Here is a 15072-nt window from a genome sequence, read left to right as displayed (position 1 = left end):
CAACTATACCTGCTGTTCAACTACTGCACTTTACAACAGCCAACAGGCCCATGGACGGGGGGGTCAGGTGATTTGGAAGACCCACCCCTCACAGACAAAGTTCCAGATTTTGTCCCATAAGCTCAATTGTCCTGTTTTAATGGCTATGCCATCATAAATAGTGAAAACAACTCATTGAAAAAAATTAAGGCCTTTTATTTCCATTAACCCTATCAAATACAAATTACTAAATACTTGAAAAATAAATACAAATTTGAAATGCATGTATCATAAATACTGCCCATCCCTGATTGTAAACCAGTAGATCAACTAAATCTATGGTGCCTTATGTAATGTTCTTTTGTGCGTTTAATATTAAAGCATATTAAACACCATTCTGTATTGATCTGTATATTTTAATCAAAGACAGTTGGATTGTTTCAGTAACTGGCATGAGTCCAAAAAGACACACATGCTCTTCAGTTCATTTTTAATTAATAAATACAAATTTTATCACATTTGATTGTACATGCATTAGAAATAATTGAGCCCCCATAACTATTATACATATTGTTCCTAATAAAAACACATATATTTCAATCTAAATCAGTCTGCTCGCTGTTTAACATACTAAGGAGGCCCTTTGAAGATGACTTCACTCCAGTAACATTCATTGTTCTTTTACATTCACATTATTTTCTAACACAGACAGAGGTTTGTTATCTTTGAGTTTTAAACATAACTGTTAAGAATTCTTACAAACATAAAACCCAAAGAAATATACATGTCACGGATATTGTGAGTTCCTTATTCTCTATTAGTGTATCTTAAAGCGCCCTCTGCTGGTAACACAAAACATAACAAAACATAAAATCACCAGTCATTACAGCCAGAAAAAAACCTCTATATCTTTCCTATCATTGAGAAGATGTTAAATAGTAATATTATTAGTTTCATTACAACCGAAAGCCATTGAAAATCATCCCCAAAATAGTGTCTCGCGTGTTAGAATGGCACTTTCCTGATTTCCCTTGGTTCAGACCATTTTTCAAGACCCTTGGATCTCTTTTCCTCAGTCTTTCTGCTTTAATTTGTTTTCTTATCTGTCTGCTATCTGTCTCTGTTTTCTTCGGGTTACTCTTGTCTTGTGGATCTGTGTATCAGGTTGTTTTCTACCTTGTTTCACCTCTTAAAGCAGCATTTGTCTTCAATCTCCGTTAAAGCGTCTGAAAGTATGAATGGCAGCATGTTAACACTGGCAGAAGTTCACTCTGTCAGGTGCAGATCAAGCCCGAATTCCTATCAGATGTAATGTAGATAAATGCCTTTGAAGTTGGATCTGATATCCTCTAAAATCTCATATTTTAAGCACCGTCGGTTTATAGTTTAATAAATGGATTGCTGAAAAAAGAAACAAATTCAAAAAGGATGGCAAAAGAAGTTTTTTTGGCACCACTTGCTGCCAAGCACCTGGATAATATCTTAAAAGGCCCATCGGATGATAAATCAGAGAGTTGCAAAGATGCGATAAATCAGCATTTTAAAGAGCTCCGCTGTTCTGTAACAGCTGTTCCACGCTCTGCCCACCGCATCCATTCACAATCACAGCCAAAACTAAAAATACCTTATGAAACACTCTATGAATACATAAACACTTTAGGTATTGTGGATCAAAAAACATTTGCTCATTGTGCAGCGTGGATATTTATGCGTATGCTAATACATTTTTGTCATTGTATAAAATAAAGGCTATGTTGATTCTAAAATCAACATTTAATCACAATTTTCTTGTCCATAAGTGGTGCCTTTATGCGTTCTTTCTTCTGTTAAACACCAAAGAATATATTTTGAAGAAGGCTAAACATGTGTAACCATTGAGTTGGAAAAACAAATAGTATTGAAGTCAATGGTTACAGGTTTCCAGCTTTTATCAAAATATATTGTTTGGTGTTCAACAAAAGAAAGAACTCATAAAGGAACCACTTATGGACAAGAAAATAGTGAGTAAATGTTAATTTTTGGGTGAACTATCCCTTTACTTTTAATTCATACAATAACAAAAAAGTATTTGTAAACGCATAAATCAGCCAATTCGAACGTTATCACTCGATTGAATGGCAGTTATCAGTGGTTAAGGGCTGATAGATATGGGCCAGTAAGGGCCTTCTGAGCCTACCTGTTATCATCCATTCAGATGGTTAATCAGCTACAGATCACATATGGCTGCAGCCAGCAGTTAACAAGAATTATTTATATTTTTTTAATAAATTTCCCATTATTTGTATTTTATTAACGTCTACCCCTACCCCAACCCTAAACCCAACTGCCACATTAATGTCAAAAGAGCTGGATCTGGAGTCTTCACTATTAGTATAGATTGAGTAACCATGTGGATGGATGATAACAGCCTTCTGAACATACCAGTAGGCGCAGAAGGCCCCTTACTTGCCCATATCTATCAGCTGATAACCATTGATAACGCCCATTCAGTCGAGTGATATTGAATCTGGTACAGCATAAATTACCATGCCACACATTAAGCAAATGCGTTCAGAATCCACAAAACCTAAAGTGTAGTACTGAAGTAAGACACTCATAAAGGTTTGGAACAAGTGAAGGGTGGGTGAATAATGACAATTTTTTGTGTGTGAACTATTTTATATATTGGATAAACATGAATTAACACTGTAGCAATTTATTTAATTCACAAATCAAAAGTTTGGAGTCTTGCAGGGTATTTTTCTAATGTTTTTGAAGTCATTCAAACTTACTCAAAACTCCTTGTATTTGATTTAAATGCACACAAAAATATAGTATTTGGCATATCATTATAGTTTTAATATTTTATGTTTTAATATAATGTTTTAATATTTATATATTTTAAAATGTAAAAAAAAAAAATAAATAAATAAAATCCTTTGGCAACCATTTTTACACCAACCCTCAACGTCTCATGATCCATTAGAAATAATTGTAGCATGTTGCTTTAGAGCTCAATAAACATATTATTATTTTTAAATACGGTAATTAACATTAACTAATTAAACCTTTTGTGTAAATTGTTACTTTTCTTGATAAATATTTAGCATGAATAAATTTTAGATAAAGTTTTGTTGCTTTTGCTTCTTTTTATTTGTGTTAATTTTAATGTGTATATAATTTTAGCAATTTTTTTTTCAGTTTCTGTTTAAGTTTTCAAAATTCAGTTTCAATATTAATTATTTTAATACAATAAATAAAACTTTTCAAAGTTTATAAATGATTTATTTACATTCTGTATAATATAATATAATATAATATAATATAATATAATATAATATAATATAATATAATATAATATAATATAATATAATATAATATAATACATAAAATTCATTTATTATTTAAAATATTCACATTTTCTTTCAATAATAATTATTTTAGTACATCAAGTTTAACCAAATGAAAATGAGCAATGTTATTAGCCAATTGCTGGAATTCTTTTTTAAATAATTGTATTATTTATATTGATTAGTTATTTTAGTATATTGTTTAGCTGAAATATAAAATGCAAATATTTGTATTCTTATTGTTTTTTTATTTTAGTTGTTTTATGTATGTTTTATTTTGTGTATGAAGTTTATTTTATTTTTTTTAATTTCAAACTTTTGGTTAGTGTTGTAGATGAGAAACATAACCTGTGTAAATAACTGAAATATAGATTTTTTTGTTGTTGTTAATTTACTAAATTTAAACTTAATGTAAAAATGCTAATTTAAAAAGCGTAAGAAACGTTGCACTTGCACATTTCTGCACTTGAGAGTATAAAAGAACATAATTATTGTTTTTTTTATTTTTGTGGAAAACAAAGCTTTTGAGAAAAAAACTTTTCTTTGTTAAACATGAGAAACATAAGAATATAAGAAACAAAGAAATTGTTTGTAACTGTAGTTTTACTGTCACTTTTAATGCATCCTTGCTCCATAAAAGCTTCATAATATTAACCCTGTGTTCATATTATGAATTTAATTATACATTATGATTATATATCGCAAAAACAGCACAAACTCAGCTCTATTTGAAAGAAACCTTTACCACAGGAAACTCCAGGTTTAAGTGCTCTTAATGTGTTTTACACAGTAAATTAGTGATTTTTCGGTTGGCCCAGATAATCTCAGAGCTGTGTTGTTTTTGAGAACCCCTAGCTTTTTGTCTGAAAATGTTGTCAGGATAAACCACTGATGATGCTTTGATGAAAGTGAACAAGATGAGCGAAGATATAAATCTCCCTGCAACATTTTTTACTCAAACAACTGGCCTGACAGCGGCTCTGTGCGCCACCTCAGTGCTTGACATTTTCAAAGGATCTGTAATCCATCAAAAGGCCATAAATAGTCAGGATGGTGCCCCATGACGTCCAGCAGGAGATGTTGCACTCACCAGGGGTGAAGAGCGGAGTCTTTGCCTGCAATATTTCCTCCTGACTGACTGCTGTAATAATAGCACACATACTTTAACACCTAGACACACACACACACACACACACACACACACACACACACACAGAAATAAAAAAGCTTACATTTTTTCCTTTTACATTTTTGCTTTTTAATTGACATTGTGTGAACAGCTTGAAATAAAAGTAAGATCCCAAATTTCAAGATTGTCTGAGAAGGCCTGTGGACAGATTGCCCATATATATTTGAATTACTTTACTTCATTATATAAACTATAAATATAATTAATAAATTATTATTATTAATAAATATAAATAAACAGCTTAGTTTGCAGTGATCATTTTGCACGGAGCATTATGTTATCTGCTTATTTCACAGTAAATTGTTTGATACATAACATTAGATTATGTATTTAATAAACAAAAGTTTTATACGGACTGTAATTAACTTTAATTCTCTGAATGAAAAAGGTCAGTTTTTGGTTATACACATCATAACATACTAAATCTGTTGTGTTACCTGTTGTGTTACTCGCAACAGCAAGTCTCTCATGTCTCCATCTGAAATCACTGATTCTCATGTGCTGCATAATAACATTCCACCCGATGCAGGCATGCTACGACAGCAGAGTTTCTTGTCTATTATGCCAGAAGTTCAAGTTCATTTATTTATAAAGCACATTTAAAAACATGAGACTGACCAATGTATTGTACATAAGACAAAATAAAATAAAAAGATTATAAAAACATAAAAATACGCCAAGAGAAACAACTGAATCGATTTTAAAAATGAAGCAGTAGAAAGGACTATTAAAATAATATAATGTATAAGAAACAATATAGAGAGAAATAAGTCAATATGTAAATATCAGAACATGTACTGGCCATTTATTACAAGGTTTTTGTACCATGATGTACAACTCCAACCCAGACAGTATATCAATTCACTTGAAGCTATTAGAAATGTTAATAAAAGTCACTTTTTCAAACGTGGCAAGGTTAAAAGTTGTTGTAAGAAAGATCAACTCCTTATAATGCAGCTCTAGAGCATAAATAAATGAGGAAAAATAAAACAAAAACATGAATCACAAAACACGGAAAACTGCTAATTTATGCCTTTTTTACAGTCACTAGAATTGTTTTCCTAAAAAATGTCCTTTTTGCCTAAGCTTTAAATAGGAAACAATTTTTTGAAAGAAATGCAAATGTCTTATGATTTAATTAATTATGCTAAGCTAAGCTTAAAGTGACTGTAAGAAAAAGAAATCAGCTAAATGGATTCAAAATCAGTCAACTGTTTATCTGTAGGAAACTTGTAAAAATTATATGTATATATATTTTTTTAAATAGTGGAGTGTTCCTTTAAAAAATCTTTGTCATTGAAGACTTTAATAAGTCCTCCTTTCCAACTTTGTATTTTAATGTTTGGTTTTTTTGCATCCACAGAAGCAGCCAACAAGAAAGCAAAGGGATCCAGTCAGATTCAGCGGAGTCAGGAGACAGGAATGGCAGTGGAGTATCCCCGAAATGTCATGGCCCGACAGGCCAGCCGAGAGTCCACTGACGGCAGCATGAACAGCTACAGCTCTGAGGGCAAGTCAGTATCCAGAGCAGTGGAAACCCTTCTCTGATACACACTTACCTTATACATTAACTATACAGTACATCACAGTTTTGCTCATCTATCTGTCCGCCTTTTGCTTTTCCTACATGTTAGTATATCTAGGCATGTGACATACTTAACCTACATTACTCAGTGCTGTTAGCCGCTTTTATGAGATGTCTCAGCAAAAATTTTAATAGGTGAATTTGTTTAATAGGTGTCTACTAGACATCTTAACGTAGACAGCTTTGCTAAAACTAGGCTAAACATGGGCTGTCAGTGAAAATCTAGATGTCTAAGAATAGCCCAAAATTAGACTAGTCGTCACATGAACAGATTACACAGACTTTATATGTGTAGTCATTTAATTCTGTTTATTTGATGACTAGTCTAGTTTTGGCCTATTCTTACACGTCCATTAGATTTTTACTGACTGCCTAAATTTAGCCCTGTTTTAGCACAGACAACTATGTTAAGAAGTCTATTACACATCTTTTAAAAACAAAAAATGCTTGCTGGGGTGGTATCGGACAAAATTGCAAATCAATCAGGAATAATTGTTTTCAGTTGGGAATCTATTTTGGAATTTAGAAAATTGTTGCATCACAGTATATTGTTCTGTGACACTATACAGGACACTACAATGCATTGTTCTGGAAATAAACTAGGTAGTAAAACATACATTTACTGTTTAGTTAAAGCCTAAACATACACACACACACACACATACACGCATACACTCACACATTTGGTTTCAGAAATAAATTACACCAAAGCTTAAGGTTATTTTATTTTAATTACTTGACAATAAAGAAACACTAAAGAAGTGCTGCATATATACAGCACAGATAGACCTACTTTTTAAATATAAATAAAACCCTTACTGTATATATAGTAAAAAATATTTTGTTTTTCCAAGCTTTGGAAGGAATGGTTGCATTCAAAATAGCATCAATGTTTTCAGAGTGCAATAAGAAGGGATAACAGTAGTCAATTAGGGGATAACTCAGAATAGAACACAGTCTTGAACGGTAGCTCTAGAGGTGTAGTTCCAACCACGCAAATGTGTGACGCAGTTTGCAATTGTTCGTTGAAACTATGAATTCTGGAGCATATCAAAAAAAATTTTGAGATGACGAAATTTGTGATCTTAATGGTCTTGGGAAACATATCTCCGTTAGTTTGTTTTTGTTAAAGAGCCTATATTATACATGAAATAGGGTCATATCTTGGTTGTAAGGGTCTCCAACAACAGTCTAATATGCATGCAAGGTCAAAAAACACTTTCATGGTCTTATAATCTGCATTTATTTTTACCTAATTATTCCAGCGACTCCCGTATGAATCGTCTAGTGATTAATTTGTTAATTAAAAGCTAATCTGCGCTGATTGGACTGATGACAGTCTGTTGCGATTGGTTGACTGCCTTCAGTCAGTGAGTGAAATGCCAAACAGCTAATCAGCAATATAAAAGTAATCACGGTTCATACACGCTAGATAGTGTAGGCGTGGATTTTAGCTGCCAGTGGGTCAATGTAAATACAGACTATGGACTTGATAATACAGACAACTAACTATTTTATTGAGCAAAAACTCCAAAAACTGTCGAGATCTCCTAGCTTGTCTCACTCTGCTCTTTTCACAGACACACACACACACACACACACACACACATACCTCTGGACGACAGCGCACGCACACACACACGCATTCACACACCACCCTCGTCCACGGAGCTCCGTAAACAAAGCAGCACGCGTCGCGTTTTTAACGTGATTTTGCACGCGATAAGAGAATATAGCCAGTTAACCTGATACAGTACACGCGGTTACAAGTAACAAATCACAACTAAATACATTTGCAAGCTAGAGTAAATGAGGCAACAACTTTAATTGCACGTACTTACACTTGAGAATTGGAGGAAGAAACCCATCCTGACATGTCCAGCAGTAAGTTACTCTATACTGAACCTTCCTTTAACAAACGCCGATGAAGTATTCTTTGTAGCATGTAGTTTGCAAAAGTTTCCAGTAGTTTCCAACTGCTTGGTTATAATGCTGAGGTTTCATCTTTGGGTAGAGACTCGATAATATCCATCTGCAGTGTGACTTCAATCGACTGGCATGTTTGTGTGTTTGTGGGTGTGTGTGTGTGTCTGGGTTTCTGTGTCAGAGGGCGGGGCCTCAGGTTTCAAATCTCCTGGGTTTGCGCGTGCACGTGAATAACTTGGTTTCGTTAGTACGTCATGGCGAAACACCTAATGACTCGGTATCAAGGCGACTCGTTTGAAGCACTATGAGTCCACTCTTTTATAGATGAATCAACCATTTTAAACACTGTACTCTTACAGATTTAAGCCTTAGCTGGATACTTCACTTCACTTAGAGCTGTGTTACACACTACATGGAGGGGAATTTTCAAAAACCCATAATATGGGCTCTTTAAGGTAATAACACTTGTATTTTGTATAACATTCACTAAAAATACCTCAGATGTTATAGAATGTTTATAAAAAGCTGTTGTTTTTAACTTTCCATTAATGAAGGAATCAAGAAAAAGCACAGTTTATAAAAAAAATAATAAAGATAACAGTTGCATTCAGCGTTAATTACAACACAAATAATTTTTTTGAAATGTAATTTCAATGATTTCCGAAGGATTGTACTTAAAAATTCATACTTTTTGCCAAAGGAAAACATTTTATTAAAATAAAACCATGACAATTATTATTATAATTCATTTATACCATTCATGATATATTTTTTAAATAATATTATATAAAACATCCTTACATACATTTAAAAAAGCATACAGCATACAGTTAAAGCATACACCAGCCCTAAATTCATCTTTCCCAAAGCTGACTTCCTTCCCACCTCACACTCCATTAAAACAGTCCCATTTGTGGTGTTTTATGCATTGGCTGCAAAGCCATCACTCACACATTAGTGGACTTTCAACAGGCCGTGTGTCATATACACATGAGCTTCTCTCAACTAAATTTATTTGGAAAAACTGTAAGGATAAGCTAATAGAGAACAGTCTGATTTACAGAGCTTACTCTGTGTCCACTACATTCTGAGCTCCATGTTTGGAGCCAGATGGCAAGCCGTACTCCCCAATAATAATTAAAATATCCATCATCTGTGGAGAATGGGGCCTCGGTTGGGTCTAAAATAGTGCAAAACACTGCAGACCCGCTTCCCTTTGCGGCTTCGGTCGGACGGTTGACCGGAGAGTAACACAGCAGAATGAGAAGTGACTCCGTGATTTAAGGCTTATTTCATGCAAACGTGTTTTAAATAGTCTGAAATCGTATTAGGCTGTTCATATGGTAGCACGACACGGGCTGGCACATCCCTCAGACATTCCTGCAGGAGTTAGGTCATGGAAATTGCGCTGGTCTCAAAGGAAATATTGAGTGTATTAAGAGGGGCCTTCACGCAGGACAGGGTTTACATACCGTTCACAGCGCAAGACTGCTTCTTGAAGAGATTTCTGTAGTTTTACACTCTATGTGAGGGCTGTTGGCACATTTTGCAATAGTAAATGTCCTCAACTGATTGTTGGATGCTTGTTTTTATGCTTATACATGATTTAGAAAACCTAATAATAGACAACAGCGTAGGGGTTAATTGGATCATGGCCCACAGATCTGAACATTCATTAATTTTAATGGCACTTTCTTTTTATTTGCTGCATATTTGCATTGTTTAGCTATTTACAGAGTAAAAGACAATTTTGTTGTGAATAGAATATACTTATTTTAAAGATGGATGTTAAGATAGACTACTTATTTTGTTTCTTTGATGAGAAAACAGTTTTTTGTGGCATTTTGCATTTGATGGGTCGGATTTCATACTATCTGTTTTTATGTAAACATATTTGTTATCACTAATGTGAACGCTGTTGGGATACTATCAGATGTGTTATATTATATTGAATAAGTAATGTTAACCAAACAAAAGTAAAGATGGAATCATGTGTTAATGTGCTATTTCGCATTTGTTTGTTAAATAGTTGTCTATTTTTATTTAAATTGTTAACTTGTATTGTATTTGACCGCTTTTAACAACAATGATAATGAATCACACAGAGTTATTGGATTATTATTATTATGCTTATTATTTTAAAACTTCGATCATATTTATTTTTTGTCTATTTATTTAAACAGTTTTATTATATTTTATTATGCATTCAACAGGTTTTTCTTTTAAAAGGATAAAAATAAAAGTTTTCCATGGGTTATTTTTTGTTAAACTGTTCTTTTAATACATTTAAAGCATGTTATATTTGTCTCATTTAAATTAAAAATGTGATTTATTTAATTAATAAATTTTTAAATTTGCCAAATCTACCAAATAAAGAATATCATAGAGCTATTAGTTTATTAAGATGGTTATTATGTTTAAAACTTACGTCTAATTTATTTAATTTTGGTTTAGCAACCATGTGTTGCTTTTCGTCGTTTTATTCGTGTTCGCTAAACTGAGCAGCCAATCAGAAATCTCTCTCAGAGAGATGGCACAGATGGACAAAAATTTAACATGTTCAATCCATGTTTAGTTCCAAAAAATCCCTGATTGGGTTCAAATGGTATTAACATTCAAGACAACAATTGAAAATCAGTGATTCTTGTTGACAGCTGACAGTTGGCTTGTTGTTTGAGAACTTGTAGTTGAATGGCTGCTTTAATAATGACGTCTACCTGTTCTGATAACCATGTATGTGTGTTTGTGTGTCAGTCTGATCTTCTCAGGGATGAGGTTAGGGGCCGACAGCCAGTTCAGTGACTTCTTAGATGGTCTTGGTCCTGCTCAGTTGGTGGGTAGACAAACTCTTGCCACACCTGCTATGGGTAAGTCAATATTTGTATATGTAACAAACAAACATTTTTAGATTGCCGGAATATTGTTTAGTCTAAGATTTTTTTAGATTGTGTTCAAGGAAAAACTTTGATAAATGTTAAAGCCGTTCTGGAGTTAAAACACCTTTTTCGTTTTTCTTAGCATTTTGATTTGTGTTTGATGGACCGTTATTTGAATTTAAGTTACATTACATCTACAAGTCAACTAATTCTCATTAGATTATAAGTAGACTGTTAGATTGGGGTTAGGGTTGGGATTGGGGTTAGGGTTAGTGTAAGTTGACATGTACTTTCAAAGTTTCTTATAGTCAGTTAAATGTCTGTTGAAGGAGCAGTATCAACAAATAGTAAACAGACAGTCTACTACTCAAATGGACCATCAAAATAAAGTGTTACCATGTGTCGTGTTGTTTTGCTTGTTTATTCACATTTTAATTAGTTGTTTCATGACTTTTTATTTAATTTTTTTTTGTAGGAGATGTTCAGATTGGACTGATGGATAAGAAAGGGCAGCTTGAGGTGGAGGTTATCAGGGCCCGTGGTCTTACACCTAAACCAGGTTCCAAATCGCTGCCGGGTGAGTGTGTGCTCACATTAAACTAGTTACTTACATTTATTGTGTTTCTTATGTGTAACATTGTTACATGTTTGAATACATTATTCAGTATTTATGTTCAAGAGCATTTTGAAGAAAATTAATACATTTATTTAGCAATTAGATACATTTAATTGATTGAAAGTGACAGTAAAGACTTCTATAAATAAAAAATATAAAAAATAATAATAATGATAATATTAAAAACATTTATTGAAAATCATTACAGACAATATAATATTAAAACAGAGGAAAGTTGAAAAATAGAAATAATTTTATTTTTATAATATTGTTATCATAATAATTGATGTGTAGTATTGTGATTCGTTTTTTGTTATAAAACAAACAGCTAATAGAAATGTGTTTTAGCACTATACATTATGCTAGTTGTATGTGTCTTAATGTTCATTTTTGTGCTTTACATCTTCCTTCAAAGCTCCCTACGTCAAGGTCTATTTGCTGGAGAATGGAGCGTGCAAAGCCAAAAAGAAAACCAAGATTGCACGGAAAACGCTTGATCCTTTGTATCAGCAATCGCTGTTGTTTGAGGAAAGTCCGCAGGGTAAAGTTCTCCAGGTAAGAAGTACATTTCAATCATTTATTTCTGATATTTACCTCCAAATTCCACCATTTCACCACTTGATTTTTTTTGTTTCTAAATGGATTTTGAGAAGTTTTGAGATATTGACCATTGAAGATTTAAAATCCATATAGCAGAAATGATATATTTCATGAAATAAGTCATGAAAATGGCAGAAATTCTTAATCTATTTTAAATATATTATCAGAATTCTCTCACATTTGTAAATGTAAGATTTTTAGAACTTATCAAATGCAAATAGAATATTCTAATTTGAAAAAGCAAAGGAACAAACAAACATAATCAATTACAGTCTGGAAATACTAGGCTCTAGTCTTGCAACAATTTGTTGGCATCCCTATGTAACCTTAGTGTTCAATGTGATATGTGTGCATATCTTGACTGCTGACTGTATCTTCAGGTAATAGTCTGGGGAGATTATGGCCGCATGGACCACAAATGCTTCATGGGAGTTGCACAGATTTTTCTAGAGGAGCTGGATCTTTCTAGCACAGTTATTGGCTGGTACAAACTGTTTCCCCCGTCATCATTAGTTGACCCGACTTTAGCTCCACTCACCCGTCGCGCTTCCCAAACATCACTGGACTCTTCAGGGCCGCCGGGCACCAGGTCCTAATGAACGGACAGGAGCTTGACGTCAAAATACAAACAAACTCAAAACCACGGTGACCCCAGTGGACCAAGAGACCCGAGGCAACAACAATCAGAACTGGAGCGGCAGACGGACAGAACCACGATCAAAGCTTTGCTGAAGCCTGACAATCACTTCTCTCTTTTACTTTTGATCTTTGGGTTGTAGAGATTTCCTTTGATCCACTCTGCTCCTTTACTGCATGTTTCGTTGCTGATTTGACCCAAATCAACAGAGAGGAACAGGACAGGAAGAAGTGGTGCCCCGTAGCCTAGATCGCTGTGGTCAGTCAGAGTGTGGGTTTTCTCAGAGCGAGAGGACAGCACTGCCCCTCCTCGAATAATATTGCACTTACAGGAAGCTCGAGGATTTAAGGTGGAGATTTAGTCTTCTCAGAGAGTCTCCTCTCTGCATCACGGATGCTGCGTCCCGAGCCCCGCCGTGTTTGGCACCAACTCAGATTGTGTGTGTGTGAGTGTGTTTGTGTGCGAACGAATGAATGAATGAGCGAGTGTTTGCGAAAGCAGGGGCGCCTGAGAACCTTTTAAGTCTGTTTACAGCAGTCACCAGCGACTGCTTTGCCTTTTCACGTTACTGTTGATTTGGTAAATAGGCACACTTTGTAGAATGTGAAAACATGCTTCATGTTTTCTGATGTTTGTGTCATTCGAGCTTCACGGAAGACACAAAAAAACACTTGTATTCGATTCACAGAGACTGTAAGAAGCTGCCACTATCATTTCGGTTCACTAACATCACAGATCGCATCTTTAGCATTTTTAATTCTATTCCGTTTGGTAAAGGACTTGTACATACCGATATTAGGATTTCTACCCGACTAGAGTTTACATTATTTTAATGCAAGCACAATGCTTGATTTTTGAACAAAAAAAGATAATAAAAAGAAAAGGAGATTGATGATAGTAACAATAAATAATAATAAAAAAATGACAGAGAATGAGAGGCCAAAATCGTAAGCTTCCTATTTTTAGCTGTTTGTCATGGATTTAGTTTATTTTAAAACTCCCCCTGAGCATTTTGAATGTGACAGTGAGACGTGGTCTCCGCTTAAGACCACACGACGCCAACAAGGGGAACAGCATGAATCGGGAACTGTTCCAAGTTGCATGCACATTTTGTAAAACAAGACAGATGAGAAAAAAAAGAGACTACAATAAGTGTGTGTTAGTTCCACAAAACTGTAGGCCAGCTTGTATGTTGCATGTACTTGTACAGTTTGCTTGTACTTGATATAAATAGATTATCAAATAAAAACGAAGCCATTCATTCCATGTGTGGGCATTTGGCCAGGTTCAGCCATACACACAGGCCTTATTTTGGGGCTGAATGTCGATAAGAATTTTTCTAATTCCTTTATTTTCTTTTCTTTTGAAACCCTGGATGGATAAATAAGTGCTGTACTGTAGAACCGAGCAAACACAAGGCCCTGTTTTCTTGAAGATGTTGGTGTTCACTGTAGTCTGTACTACCGTGGCCTAAAACTAAGGTAGACAACCTGTATAAAAAATAAAAATATATATATATATATCTAGAGCTATCTGTATATGGAGTATAAAATCACAATGACTTAGAGATATATCGATATTGAGATGGAGTGTGTCAAGTAAACATCACTTACGTACATGCATATATTGTAAATATGAGTCTGCAGAGAGGTTTACTTATATTTACAAAGCGGCCCCATCTAGTGCTCTGTCTCTTGGTTCTGCTGAGCGGAAGAAGGGACACCTCAAAAGTTTTATTTTAGTGATGCCCAAACCCCGTCGAATGAAATTTGGACCTCTACCGACCGGTTGCTTTGTCATAAACGCTCACGAATCCTCGTTTCAAATGAGAAGTTTACTTTCTATGCCTGCTTACGGCAGACTTATTTACTTTGTCAGTATTATTCAAGGATACTGATTGTTTACAGTTCATGTGTTCCACTGAAACAAAATTGAAAGTATTCACTGCAACATTTCTTGTTTGTACAGCAGATGTGGCTCAGATAATGTGTATGTTTTATAATCAAGAGTTCATTTTTATTATTTACAAATAAAAGACTGTGTGGAAGAATTGGTGTGTGGCGCTTGTTTATAACATGTTCTTGAAAAAAGTGTGTGTGTGTGTGTGTTTATTATATATACATACACATACACATACAACAATTCTGTCTGGTTCTCAAATCTGATTCACTGATAGCCATGCGATATTCTGCAACATCAGAACTCGTACAGTCTCTTTACACTTGTGTATTACTCCACCCACATGGAGTGACAGCAGATCAATAAACTCTGTACAGTTTGACAAATTTTACAGCTTTTGGACAACATAATGTACTTTTGAGTTTTTTCAGGTAAG

At 34.2% G+C, this 15072-nt stretch overlaps 1 protein-coding gene and 1 long non-coding RNA gene across 51 annotated transcripts in view; one reads left to right on the top strand and one right to left on the bottom strand.

Moving 5' to 3' along the window:
• The window catches only part of rims1a (regulating synaptic membrane exocytosis 1a), a 132226-nt gene extending 117439 nt beyond the window's left edge, over positions 1–14787 (top strand). For 49 of the 50 annotated variants that reach the window (XR_015506000.1, XR_015505997.1, XR_015505999.1 and 46 more), the window contains 5 exons: positions 5861–6011; positions 10763–10875; positions 11360–11461; positions 11916–12055; positions 12481–14787. Coding sequence is in view for 37 of the 50 variants with exons in the window: in XM_087279441.1 (XP_087135567.1) it covers positions 5861–6011; positions 10763–10875; positions 11360–11461; positions 11916–12055; positions 12481–12696 (722 nt within the window). In the remaining 13 variants the exon portion in view is untranslated. The remainder of the gene's footprint in view (positions 1–5860; positions 6012–10762; positions 10876–11359; positions 11462–11915; positions 12056–12480) is intronic. The other variant, XM_087279443.1, reaches the window with a different exon arrangement.
• LOC147834217 (uncharacterized) lies at positions 377–5060 on the bottom strand. The gene is made up of 3 exons (XR_015506050.1): positions 4935–5060; positions 4399–4478; positions 377–1205 (listed from the first exon to the last, which is right to left on the bottom strand). It is a non-coding gene; the product is annotated as an uncharacterized LOC147834217 (long non-coding RNA).
• Positions 14788–15072: the final 285 nt, after the last annotated feature.

Source organism: Danio rerio, chromosome 13 (assembly GCF_052040795.2).
Source record: "Danio rerio strain M-AB ecotype USA chromosome 13, GRCz13ab, whole genome shotgun sequence".
Taxonomy (NCBI): domain Eukaryota; kingdom Metazoa; phylum Chordata; class Actinopteri; order Cypriniformes; family Danionidae; genus Danio; species Danio rerio.
The sequence above is the reverse complement of the archived record's forward strand: the minus strand, read 5'-3'. Positions and strand labels throughout refer to the sequence as shown.